The sequence below is a fragment of the Topomyia yanbarensis genome, chromosome 2 (genome assembly GCF_030247195.1).
Source record: "Topomyia yanbarensis strain Yona2022 chromosome 2, ASM3024719v1, whole genome shotgun sequence".
NCBI classification, from domain to species: domain Eukaryota; kingdom Metazoa; phylum Arthropoda; class Insecta; order Diptera; family Culicidae; genus Topomyia; species Topomyia yanbarensis.
This window is the reverse complement of record NC_080671.1, coordinates 305,862,043-305,876,324: the sequence shown is the minus strand read 5'-3', so window position 1 is coordinate 305,876,324 and position 14,282 is coordinate 305,862,043. Positions and strand designations below refer to the sequence as shown.

Genomic DNA, 14,282 nt, shown 5'->3' with positions numbered 1-14,282 from the left:
CTCCGTTGCGAAGGCCTGGATATAAGTACCTCCAAATATCTTCCTTAACTTTATCCAGTTTTCCGTATTTTGACATGTCTTGTTTGATTAAGCCAGCAGTAGCACGCGGTGCCAGGTCATGTAGCTTAACTGCTATGGTGTCGTTGTCTATATATGCTGGGATACTGTATAGAATGTCATTACATTCGAAAGCGTGTTTCAAATTGTTCTGCGAAGCAGATAATTCTGCTTAGCTAAAGTTTGTAAGTATAATTATTCAATTGAATTTTGTAACCCTGTGGCAATTCACATATTCGCGTGTGTTCTTGGATGGCTCCGCGGACCGTCATTCCGACCGTGTTGTCCAGTGGATATGAATGCTTTCTTTTTAAATTGCGTCAATTGAAGGCATGGACCTAGACTTCTGGAATCGATGATAGAGACTTCCGAACGTGATCGATTCATGATCGCGCGAGTGCGGGGGATTGTAGGTTCGCGCTTGAGACCGCATTTTAATGTTTATAAGTGCTGAGACGTTGATATTGTCACAGGGGTGTTATCATGTCTGCGAGAACGCGGGTGTAGGCTAAATGGATGATCGCGAACGGCTCAAGCATTTGTATGTTTGTTTGCCGCGTGTATGTGACTTCGTGTGTATAAATTTGATTTTTAAGTCGCCATGGAACATGTAGATTAGTGGACATGAGCATCATCTTTTTGATTGGTCCACCTGAAGGCATTGGACTTATGCTACTAGAACCGAGAAATAGGGTTTCCAGATGAAACCCATCCATGATCGCGCGAACACGGGCGGTGGTTCACTCTTGAGGCCGCCTTCGTGAATTTATAAGTGCTAAACCGTTCACTTAGTCACCGGGGTGTTATCCTGTTTGCGAGATCGTGGGCGTGGTTGTACCTGGATGATCGCGAAGGACTCGAATGTTTGTATGTTGACATTTTTGTTGCGTGCGCTAGTGTGTATGTGTGTATGTAACTTCGCGTGGATACATTATTTTTATGGGCATGCGACCATTCGCATGTTTTCGTGTTATTCAATGATCGCGCGTGGACGTCTTCGTTTTTGTTTCTATTGTTCTATTGGTCCAACTGAAGGCATGAGTTTGGGCTGCTATGATCAAGGATAGACTTGCGGACGATTACGCGAGCGGTGGGTTGATGGTTGCGACCGCGTTGGTAAATTTTTAGGTGCAAATGTTCACTTAATTACCGGGGTGTTTGAATGTTGGCGAGATCACGGGCGTTCGCAGTTTGACCAGGTTTGTGATATCTTGAAGGCCACGGTAAAGATTTGATATCAAGAACAAAAAGTATAAAAATAGATCAATCGATATTGTGAATAAATTTTCCATGGAAAACCACTGATTAATAATCTCATCCCTGTATATGGCCTGCGTTACGCTGAACCGAACTGAGCGTCATGTTTTTTCTGATATTTTTCATGCCAAAATTGATTTTTAGATAATTTAGCGCGACTGTTTTTTTTTTTTAATTTTAGTAGTGTATAGCATTTAATTTAATGTTTTGAAATAATTTCAGATAAATGTCCACAGAGACCGTGGTCAATTTTGGTTATTTTTTCGAGAATTACTGGAGAAATTTCTTAAAAAATGCATTCAATGTTGGCCCCAAGCTCAGCAGTTGCTTGCAGTATATTGAAGAAATTTAACATAACACCTTCAAGAAATTCCAAAGACGTCAATCGCAAGAACGATGCAGTGAATCGAATTTACCATTTTCCGAATGGACTTTGAATATCGTCTGTAATAAATCGATCATTGCAACGGCCGCCCTTATGCGAGGCCTTAGTAATGTCATTACTGAGCAGTAGTGTCACTTTTAATGATCATCTAAGGCGAGTAATGACGGAATTCTCATACAATTCTAGTAATGACATTACTGTGTAATGGTGTTGAAGTTAAACGCCGTGTAATGATAAAGAATAAAAGAAAACGTCATAAAGAGTTTGGTTCGTTACCCTGTAATTCGCTCACGAAGAGCGAATCCTTCTGTAGTAGTTAATAATGAAGTAAATAACATTTGATTCTGCCTTTATATGCTGTTACTGATTTGGCTCTTCTACGCTCGGGGTTTTAGGTTACTATGTTTCTGTTGTTTATGCAAATTGAATGATTTGCCTTTTCTTTTATAAAGGAAGAAAAATGGAATAACCAATTTGCGCATAAAAGCACAAAACCTAACTTTGAAAAGTTGAATTTTATTGTTTTGTGTTCGACTCGTCAGTAACTGGCACCAACCTGTTGCCAGTTAGACGATATATACCAACTAACACTAAATTGACGCTAGTTTTACACTAAATCCAAACGGTTAACAGTAAACTGTTTGAAGGGTTCAAGTATTCTAGAGCGAGATTAAAAATAATTTGATTCTCGCCAATTTTTCCTTTTTTTCAGAAATTAATAAATAAATGAATACCCAAATAAGGCAGAATCGTGACAGAATATCATTCCTCTTGAGAAGTTTACTGAAAACTTTCACTATGTAGCTTGATTAAAACTGAGAAATCTATGGTAAGATCAAATTTTACAAGTAGCTGTAAATAAAAATAAATTGAATGATATCAGTCAATACATTTTTGCTTCCAGTATTTGTTGATAAGAGAATTACGGGTAAGACCGACACCTCACGACTTTTCCCAAAAACAGGCTTATTCATTTTACATAAGAACAGGTTACTATTAGTACAACTTTGAGCATTCAAAGATCAATTGAATCTGCAATGGTACGTCAAAAGGTTTAACAGCAAACAAAACATACGGAGCAACAGCATGAGATCCGCTCGATTTTGTTTGTTGATTTTAAGGTTTCAACCGAACAACTTTCTTATCTGCCTTTCATGTCAATATCTGGGTGCTTTGAAGACGAGTTTGTTTCACGCAAAAATTTAATTGTTGGGGTAACACTAGCACCCTTTGGTTGGAGTACACTATTATCAAATTATGGTAACAGTAGAAATACACAGAACCACAGAAACTGTTTTGTTCATCAAATTCCCTCGAAGCTTTTGCTAATTTTGCACTGTGCCCCTTAAACCAAGTATAGCATAATCACGGGTTGCGATAGATATAATATTTCTACTATACGTCACTGTAGTTTGACACGCGTTTAGAGGTACCACATTATAGGGTGATATGATGATTGATGTGTTATCGCTTATCAAAACTGATGGCAAAGTGCACTTACCTGTAACTGGGTCAGTTGGCATGTTGGTTCTATCGAAACCTCGCTGTTCGAAAAGTGGATGCACATTAGAGCAACTCCGTTTGGTGGCAGAAACAGCACCACCCTCATTTTGCAATTGATTTTCACTACTGTTTCCACCGGTATGACCAAGTGATGGGACCGTATCGGCTGTTGAGACTGACCATTGATTCATCAATATCAACAAGTTCAGACTTACGATGAGGAAATCATGACGTTTATTGTGTGCCATTTTCACCGGTATATCCGATACAGCAGTGCAACACGTTAGTCTGATTATCTTTTATGAGTTAACTTATTGAATTCTGCAGATGCAATGTATCATGAAAAGCCGGTCATAATTTTCGCGCACACATTCACATAAGGTTTGAACGAATACCCCTTCAATACAGGAATGTGCTCCTTCAGACAATCTCGAGTAACAAGAAGTTGAATGACTTTTGTACGATTGGTTATGTGTTCATATTTTTTCTCTTCTCGCCTAATATTCAATGCTATCGAAATACACTTAACACATTGCAGAAATTCACAACAAAAATATCGGCAGTATAGTAATGTTAGCGCGCACTGTTTGAATCACATGAGGACAAAAAATCCAGCTAGCTAGTTTAACTGTTTGTAAATCGATATACTGATAAGACCAGACGATTTTATCATTTTCGTCTAAACGCAATATTGGCTAACGTAAATGATAGCATACACAGTACACTCGTTCAATTACGGGATTAGAGCAATCCACGCACACTATGGAAACTTTCTCTCACGAATCATGCGGTTTAAGTTGGTCACTTTGATGGGTATGAAAAATACTTGAAGTTGATTCGCTGTTCGTTTCTTTTAAGCAGAAACCTAAGTGCAACTTTGATTCACGCTACTTCACTATCTTGCAAGAGTGCGCAACATTACACCACTACAAGCTCACGATAAAACACCAAGTTTACTCAATGCGATGAAAATTCAGCAAACTATAAAGTTGGTTCTCCAGACATGATTGAACTTCATCAAATGTTTTCTCTCATCTTAAATGAACACAAAAATATTTTTTCCTAATTCAGTACTAATTAGACAGCAAAACTTGAACGAATTGTAGAATAAAGAAAATTATTAAAACTAAAAATTGTGCGAAATATATCTTTAGATCGCAAGCAAACTTCGACCACCAAACCACACCAGAGCAGAAAACGAACTGAACAAAACCAAATTGTGAGAAGTCTCTCGGATTTTTTGCATCCACTAGCCTCTTCTCGGCTCTCGCTCACTAGTACCTTGAAAAGCGATGCCGTTAGGACAGAGATGCCAGGTACTTTTTTCAAATGTCTGCAATAATAATTTTAAAAGTATGGGAAGTACAAAAAATGTCAGGAAAGCTAGTGTAACCTAAAGCCTGTATATTCGAAAATCTGCAAATATCTGCAACAAAACTAAAAAATCTGCAAATATCTGCAGCCAAACTAGAAAATCTGCAAATATCTGCGTCATCGAAAAAATCTGCAGCCTAAATTAAAAGTCTGCGAATTTGCAGACTTGTCTGCAAATCTGGCATCTCTGCGTTAGGAAGAAGCAAAATTATACGGCGAAAAAAGGATGAATGAAAAATGCTGATACGCCTATGCGTGCAAGAGAGAACTCTATAATGGCGACGGTCATCGCAGTTGTTTCTTTCTCACAACAGCGATTTCGTATACTTTCCATTTCATGTTATCTCTTGGTTGCGTACACGCTTGTGAGAAAATACATAACCATCAACTAAACTAAACTTAAAACTAAACTGCTCTTAGGGCATGTTCAGGAGCGTTTTATTTTATATAGGAGTTTCAAAGTAGAACTGGAACTGAAACATTCACATCCCCAGCAGAGCGTTTTATTTTATTATTTCGTACAGTTTTGTTTCAAAATTTAAAACTGTTATACGACGCCGTTCTATTTGTTACTGATTTTAAAACACGTTTAGAACTGTGTTTTAAATACATGCAAAGTTTTCAGCAGGGACACTTAGAACAGATAGACTGAGGAAAAATAAATTTGAATGCAGTAACGCTGAAGGCATGGCGAGAAATGAATTTTAAACTGAATAGAACATCCGCTAAAACTGCTGCTGGGGACAGAAATTTCCAGTTTTAAAATTTCCAGTTTTATATTATAGAACTGTCAAAATTATAAATCTAAAACAAACTCTCCTGAACATGCTCTTAGGGCATGTTCAGGAGCGTTTTATTTTGTATAGGAGTTTCAAAGTAGATTTGAAACTGAAACATTCACATCCCCAGCAGAGCGTTTTGTTTTATATTTTCGAACAGTTTTGTTTTAAAGTTTAAAACTGTTAGGGCATGTTCAGGAGTGTTTCAGTTTTAGATTCATAATTTTGACAGTTCTATTATATAAAACTGAAATTTTTTAAAACTGTAACTTGCTGTCCCCAGCAGCAGTTTTAGCGGGTGTTCTATTCAGTTTAAAATTCATGTCTCGCCATGCCTTCAGCGTTACTGCAATCAAATTTATTTTTCCCCGGTCGATCGGCTCTAAGTGTCTGTGCTGAATACTTTCCATGTATTTAAAACACAGTTCTAAACGTGTTTCAAAATCAGCAACGAATAGAACGGCGTCGTATAACAGTTTTAAGTTTTAAAACAAAACTGTTCGAAATTATAAAACAAAACGCTCTGCTGGGGATGTGAACGTTTCAGTTTCAATTCTACTTTGAAGCTCCTATACAAAATAAAACGCTCCTGAACATGCCCTTAGGGCATCAGTTGTAAATTCATAATTTTGACAGTTCTATAAAATAAAACTGAAAATTTTAAAACTAGAACTTGCTGTCCCCAGTAGCAGTTTTAGCGGGTGTTTTGTTTGAGTTTAAAATTCATTTCCCGCCATGCCTTCAGCGTTACTGCATTTAAATTTATTTTTCTCCAGTATATCGGGTCCAAGTGTCTGGCTGGGTACTCTCCATGTATTTAAAACACAGTTCTAAACGTGTTTTAAAACCAGCTTCAATTAGAACGGCGTCGTATAACAGTTTTAAATTTTAAAACAAAGCTGTTCGAAATTATAAAATGAAACGCTCTGCTGAGGATGTGAGCGTTTCAGTTCCAGTTCTACTTTGAAACTCCTATACAAAACAAAACGCTTCTGAACATGCCCTTAGAGCATGTTCAGGAGTGTTTCATTTCTAGATTCATAATTTTGACAGTTTTATAATATAAAACTGAAAATTTTAAAACTAGAACTTGCAGTCCCCAGCAGCAGTTTTGGCGGATGTTCCATTTAGTTTTAAATTCATGTCTCGCCATGCCTTCAGCGTTACTGTATTCAAATTTATTTCTCCCCAGTCTATCAGGTCTAAGTGTCTGTGCTGAAAAATCTGCATGTGTTTTAAAATCAGCAACAAATAGAACGGAGTCGTATAACAGTTTTAAATTTTGAAACAAAACTGTTCGAAATTATAAAACAAAACGCTCTGCTGGGGATGTGAATGTTTCAGTTCCAGTTCTACTTTGAAACTCCCATACAAAATAAAACGCCCTTGAACATGCCCTTAGGGTAAAAGTACACTTTATGAAACAATGCATTTGCTCAAAAATCTCCCTTAGCCTTACACATGTACCTTCACAGGCGCGAGTTACCGTAAAAATGCTTTTTGTGGGACAAATATTGTGGGCCCTATTCTCACAGTCACGTCACTTGGTGACTAGAAGGAAATTTTCCTCTAGTCACTAGGTGACGTGACTGTGAGAATAGGGCCCTGTGTGTCCAAGACCAATCTTAAGGTACACGTTTGTCTTCATACGGGTGATTGTTCTGCAGGTTCATGTTTGAAGGAACCAATACCATTCAAACGAGTGAGCGATCATACGAGTGAACCGTATGCTCGTACACATGTGCTTTCATAAAGTGAGAAGCAGTTCAATGGCACCGTACCTCGTGAAGATTATATATTGAAAACACTACTAACCCATACACATGCGCTGTCGTACGGGCGAACGAATGTAAAAGTATGTGGCAAAGAATTCTCGGTACGAGCACGAAGCGAATGAAAAAGGGTTCAAGTGCACCTTGTGTGGCAAGCACAAACTTAGCGTGTATCCAATCATACTGGTGACTTTCGGCACAATTGTGATGTATTTGATAAAGGATTTCTTTTTTACGAAATCAATAAAACTTAGAAAGATAAACTTTATGACGAAAAATGTGTTACTATTCTATTATTTTACTGCTGAAGTTTTCTGTTTCTTTGTGCACGCTTCGGATTCATTTATATTCCATCCATTTCTAATGTCATTATCAGTTCGTTGTGGCATGAAGAGTACATCTTATCCGACAGTTCGCGCTCTGATCGGATAGCCTTGACTGAAGTGATTTTGGTTGCATTTGGCAATGAATTTTCCCTGCTAGACTAACGCTTACCTTTGAAGGGCGGTTTGCTAAAAAAAAATGGAAATTAAAACTCTATCAGTCGACAAACGAAATCTCATTCTTACCATTCTCTGGAACACTCTCATTTCCCGTACGAGCGGGCAACAGTTTCAACTGTAGATTCTTTTAACAGCATTCAAACGAATCTTTGCGTGATTTGCATTTTGGTTGATTATGGCTTCAATTCTATCGCTCTTCGCATATCGCCGGGCATTGATCGTTTACTGGCAGTTGTAATTGGCTGACGAAACGCAAGCTATCATTTCCTCCCAGCGAATCCTGTGTGTTTAAATTCTCTGTATGTCACATGACCAAGTGGCCTTCCAAAGAAACCTAACGCCAATTAACAATTCCAAGCACCAGCGGCCTTGATTGAGTTGGCTTCATTCTTAAAACTATCTCCGGTGACTTTTTTTTCGGTCACTTCAATCCGGTGAAATATATCTTTTTGTTCAAGATCGAGTGCTTTTTTATTCTTCGACCGATTGGTCAAATAGATAATAAAAATTACGAAACTTCCACTGGATACGGGATGAATTACTATAGAAGCGACCGCTCGTCACACAATCTGGAATGGCTCCCCGTATAAATAAATACCATTCCAGAAATCTTCGGAACCATTTCCTAACTATTCATATAATACTCACCATATTGGGAATACTACTGATACATTCCACCATTATAATTCAACTATTATACTACCATACTCATTTTAGTTACCATTTCCAATACCTTCCGTGTATCCTATATTGGAGACTTGTATATTACATTGTTCTTTGGCGCCAGAGGTTAATACTGCTCTAGGTGGGCTTTGTTATTCGCATATCTGTTCACGCTGCTCCAAAAACCTGTAGTTTAACATGATCAAAAATCCTCGTCTTCCAATATTACGGCGATAGCTCAGTTGGATAAAGCGACAGTCCAGTTAGTCTCAACCAAGCTCTCATCAGAAGATTGCGTGTAACAAAACGAAATTTCACCAATCGATAGAATTGAAATGTGAAAGGGAAGACATTTTTTTCTGCGCCAATATTTTATACATCGCTAGATCTAAAATGCATGCCACCGTAATCTGTATAGTTCTTGAATGGTATGTTGTCAAAATGTATATGGAAAATCGCATACTTTGGTATGGTGACTGTTCTCAACGACCCGTTGTTTGTATGGTCGAGCATGGAAAAACGACACTGGTTATGTTCGATATTATACCAGGCAATGGTTAATCTATTGTTGAACGAACCATATTGAAAATAGTTTTTCGACATTTGATACAATGGTTGGCATATGGTACAGATTTATGCGGGCCCAGCAGTCGAAGTTCTTCTCACCGGTAACAATTTTCACAATTCCGCAGGATGGATTTTTAGAAGTCGTAAACATTACATGTGGTTGCTCAGCAATTGAAAATCCAATAAACGAAAAAGTGTTGCTGGAGAAATTATTTTATGTTGCGTATTGAGGGGTAACTCAATGTGCTGGTACCTGGCGATAAATACCATGAACACTTTTTGTTTGGCAAATTTCATTAAGTTTCAGGTCGTGCCGTTGGCTGAGTGCAGTTTCGCAGTTGTTCGAGCTGGTGATTATGGAACCTCTTCAGGCTCATTGTAAGCAGTACCTAAGTGACGATCAACACGGCTTCACGTCCGGGCGGTTAACAGCGTCTAACCTGCTGTGTTTAACATCCTACATAACAGAGAGTATGGCACATCGTGCTTTACACGACGTTGTTTACACCGACTTATCTGCCGCTTTCGATAAGATAAATCACGATATCGCAATTGCAAAAATGGAGAGATATGGAATAAATTGTAGTGTTTTGCAGTTGTTTCGATCCTACCTCACAGACCGAGAGATAGCGGTTGTCATAGGAGATTGTCAGGCCCCCACCTGCATTTCTACGTCAGGAATACCTCAAGGACTTGGGACCGTTGATGTTTCTGCTATACATCTAGTTCTGAAGACTCCACGATTGTCCTTCGCATATGACCTCAAAATATTCCGCCTAATTCGTTCTATAGAAGATTGCAGATTTCTCTAACAGCAGCTTGATGTCTTTGCTGATTGGTGTAACACGAACCGCATGTGCGTGAACCCGAAGAAGTGTTCGGTAATATCGTTTTCACGGAAAAAGGATTCGATTCATTTTAACTACCGTCTACTAGAAACAGACATTGAACGCGTCAGTCTGGGAGTGATTCTGGATCCTCAACTTATGTTTAAACAACACGTCTCCTATGCAGTTGGTAAAGCATCTCGAGCACTGGGATGCATCTTCAGAATAGCCAAAAATTTTACGGATATCTATTTTCTCAAATCGCTCTACTGTTCTTTATCGCGATCAATTCTAGAATATTGCTCTGAAGTTTGGAGTCCAAACTACAATAATGGCGTTGAGAGAATAGAGTCCGTTCAGCGTCGCTTTTTACGTTTCGCGCTTCGTAGATTGCCGTGGAGAAATCCTTCCCGACTACCTCTCTATGAAAACCGGTGTCAGCTAATTCAACTAGAGCCCCTACATGTTCGAAGGAATACTGCAAGATCCTTGTTCATCGCTGACACTCTGCAAGGTCGTATAGATGCCCCAGCTATTCTGGAACAAATCAACATAAACGTCGCTCCTCGTACGCTACGCCACAACATTATGTTCAGATTACCATTCCGACCCACTAACTATAGTATGTATGGAGCCATCACTGGTCTGCAACGAATTTTTAACCAGGCAGCTACAGCATTTGATTTCAACGTTTCTCGACAAACTCTGCCTATACGTTTTCCCAGACTATTTAATCAATTAGCTAACAACACTTGACCTTTTTATTTGTTTTTAATTATTGTATTATTTTATTATTGTTAGAAATTAGATTAGTATTAAGGCCAACATCATTGGGGCTTTGATATGACTGTTGATGTATTAAACAAATAAACAAACAAATAAACCGGTCCTACGCCTCCTAGGAGATGAAAGTGATTTTGTGCTAATTCTGATTCACTGTTAAAATGTTCCAAGATGATCAACTGAGCGTCTACCATTTGTTTTCTACAGCTGCTTTGCCATAAAAATTTCGATGACCAAGGATCAGTTTCCGGTGGCACTGGAAAATTTGTGACTACCAGTTTTTACCGGAAATAACTGGTCAACGATAGTCTTTTGTACGATGGATTGGATCACTTCAAAAGCTCCTGTTTCATTGCCAGCTGCTGTCGCTGTACCCAATAAAGGAGCACTGGAAGAACTAGAGTAATAGTTAATGAAAATTTAAAAAAGAACATCAGTGCGGTGGAATATTCGGCCAGCGAGGATAATACCACGTTCACACTACGAGTTAAAACATGTTTTAACGCTATCTTGATGACATTGTTCTTGTTGCTAATTACTGTAACGTGTTTTAACTCTGTAGTGTGAACATTGTATAATACTATGTTCACACTACGAGTTCAACATGTTTTAACGCTATCTTGATGACGTTTTTCTTGTTGCTAATTATTATAACATGTTATAACTCTGTAGTATGAACGTAGCAGAACCAAATACAATATTTGTATTTGGTATAACTGTCAATGATGCCGACTTTAAGCAGAACTTCGTGAATGAATATTTTTTAGAAAACGGTACCAATTGGGCCTCCAGATTTGATCAAGCAATAAAATTACACAAGGAAATAAAGTCATCAAAAACAAAGAGGGGATACATTCGTGAAAAATTGATGTTGTATTTTGGGACGAATTGGTGACATTTTGTTGGTTTTACGCAGAAGCTTCGTAGAGAACAACACAGATTAAATATAATGCAAAGGAAGACCTGGTTCTTGCCTATGGAGCTGTAGGTCATGCTTCTAAGCACTGCCGCGAGTAACTTGAGTCGGAACAAGCTCCGGTATCAGCTCGTCGTTCTTTTTGCCTTGGTCATTAGCCTCATGCTAATTATAATGACGGCGTGCAACACTAGTGTATTTAAAAATGTAGGATTAAGGAATATAGTTGAATGTGTCCTTTACCTTACGCGGCCTTTGATATAAGACGATTAATCGCCCCTATTTTCCAGTTATGGAAAAACTCATATTAGGGGGCATATGAATCCGTAAGATAAGTTAAGTGCATATGAGCCCTGTTTTCTGGATATTCTAAAATTAATTTTTTCAAAAACAAGAAGGCAAAATGGATTGAGGTTTTTTACATATTACAAAACATACTTTAGTCTTGGATAATACTACTTACCTCTGGCTCTTTGAAGTTCACAATACAAAAAAAATAGATGAAAGGCGGTACCATGGATTGATGCTCGTACGTTCATCGAAAATCAAAAATTAGAAAGCAATCTTAAAACATAGTAAATTATATAGTCCTTGGACCATTCTTTTTATTTTTGAACATTGGGACAAAAACATTGCATCAAAAAATACTAAAGTTTTTGAAAAAACGGGTCAAAGGCTAAATTAATTATTAGGCTTTTAAACGAAAGTAGGGGATTGCTTTTGGGCGGTTCGAGAGCTATCCATAGTACCTACTTTGAAGACATGGTTCCTAAGAAAAACACGATTAAAGTGTCTACAAGTGTTTCAACCAAAATTTATTTATTTCTCCGAGTTCAGGAGGGAGGCCTAGTTGGGGCGGTTTTAAAAATTTATCCCTAAAATGTTAATATTTCAATATATGTAAAAAGAAAAAAAAGATTGTTTTAGGAAAAGAAAACTCTTACGCTTTTTTTAATTTCAATGGGCAAGCTCACTTCATCCGCGTTGACTTTCAGAAACGGATGAGAAGAGTCGTGAAGTATGAAGTGAAATTTGTCGTTTCACTTCAAACGCCGCACAAGGGTGAAGGGTGTTTATATTACCACTGTGCATGAACAAAACATCCCTTTAAGCACTACCATTTACAGGCCAACAATCGTTTAAATGAGATTCAAAATGGGTATCACTTCTTGGTACAAAAGTATTTGCAGAGCGTGTTCCTAACAAATATTTCGTGGTTTTTTAAACGTTTTAACAGTTGCTTTATTCAGCTCTAGCTGAATAAAGCAACTGTCATCGTAAACGCATGGACAACGGCCTGGAGGATCAGGTAAATGACATTTGAAATAACAATGAATATATTTGTAGTTTTATTAAAATGCGGAATGATTATTTTTCGTTTTTGCCTTTTGAGTAAAATGTACTCAAGTTTGACATTTTTATCCCAAACTCAAAACTGAGTAAAAGAGAAAAACTCAATTTTTGACTACGCGTGCACTTTTGATGAAATTGGGTGGCTGGCAACTCAAATTTGAGTTTTTATGAATGAGCGTGTAAGTATATATATATATATATATATATATATATATATATATATATATATATATATATATATATATATATATATATATATATATATATATATATATATATATATATATATATATATATATATATATATATATATATATATATATATATATGCAAGTCCTTGGTACCAGCTTCTTTTTGTTAGCACACATTTTTTCAGGCCGAAATTGAAATTGCAAATTAACTGCAAGAAATTGTAAAAAAAACACTGTATAAATGTTAGTAGAGCAAACCGTTGAACCACAGAGAACAGACGTCCATCTTCAGCATTCAACTTGTGTAAAATCTCTAACGGTTTCGAAGGTAGTTTGGATATCTAAACCAGGTGCGCTACTGTCGTCATGTTTTTTTTGTGGCTGAGTGCGACAGAATTGACAGCGGTTATTCCTCTACCCAGTCAAACTAGTCCGGAACCGATTCGGACTTCCAGCATGAATTTCAGCTCAAATGCGTCAACCGATAGAGTCGGAATCGGTTGTTTTCTTTGAGCTAGATTCCATGCTGAATCCATCCAGGATTTCGAACCGGTTCCGGAATCGATTTGACGGATAGTTGGGATAGGTTGGTGTGGCGGCGCTAGTGTTTTTAGTATATTAATTCAAATGTTTACACACGTTTTTTAAATATTTTTGTTCGATCATGGATGTCTGTTCTCTGTGGTTGAACCAACAAATAGAATAAGAAAAGGGTTCTAAGTGAGAAGTATTTCACTTGAAAGTAAAAAAAAAATAATGTGCGTGTATTGGGACTCGAACCCAGGTCGGTTACCATTCGTCATGGTTCGCTAATCGTGTCAATTTTTGGAGTAGGTACAATTACCTTTGTTAAACACATAATTCAGCTAAAAGTCAAAGGTGGTATAAGAGCAAATGCATAGGTAGAATCAAACTTTTGAAGACATGTAGTGCAGCTTAATGATTAAAGGTAATAGTATTGGTAACAGCATCATTTATTCAACATTTGTTAGTAGTTAGTAGTATAGTTCAGCCTAGTTTGGCTGGAGATTAAATAGGCTGAATAAACTGTTAATGTTTAAATAGTTCAGCGAAAGTATTATTCAGCTTAAACAGCCTTTAATCTGCTTTTAATCAACAAGTAGTCTTGTAGTTCAGCTCCACATGTTTGTTGGGTTGTTGTGTAGGCAGAACTTACATAGAATTCACTCACTGATTGTGATAACTGCATCCAGCAACTGTAGGAGGTAGTTTATTGTAATTTTTGTCTGAGGTGAAAATGAGACAAGTTATAATCACAGCTGTTGTGAAAACGTATAGTGGTTAGTTTAAGCCCGACTGAGTGATAGCGAAATCAGACAGCACACGAAATG

At 37.5% G+C, this 14,282-nt stretch overlaps 1 protein-coding gene across 1 annotated transcript in view; it reads right to left on the bottom strand.

Moving 5' to 3' along the window:
* LOC131683494 (glypican-4) overlaps positions 1–4,410 on the bottom strand; it is a 99,661-nt gene extending 95,251 nt beyond the window's left edge. The window contains exon 1 of the mRNA XM_058965521.1: positions 3,201–4,410. Coding sequence (XP_058821504.1) covers positions 3,201–3,450 — 250 coding nt within the window. The 5' untranslated portion in view covers positions 3,451–4,410. The remainder of the gene's footprint in view (positions 1–3,200) is intronic.
* Between the last annotated feature and the right edge of the window lie 9,872 nt (positions 4,411–14,282).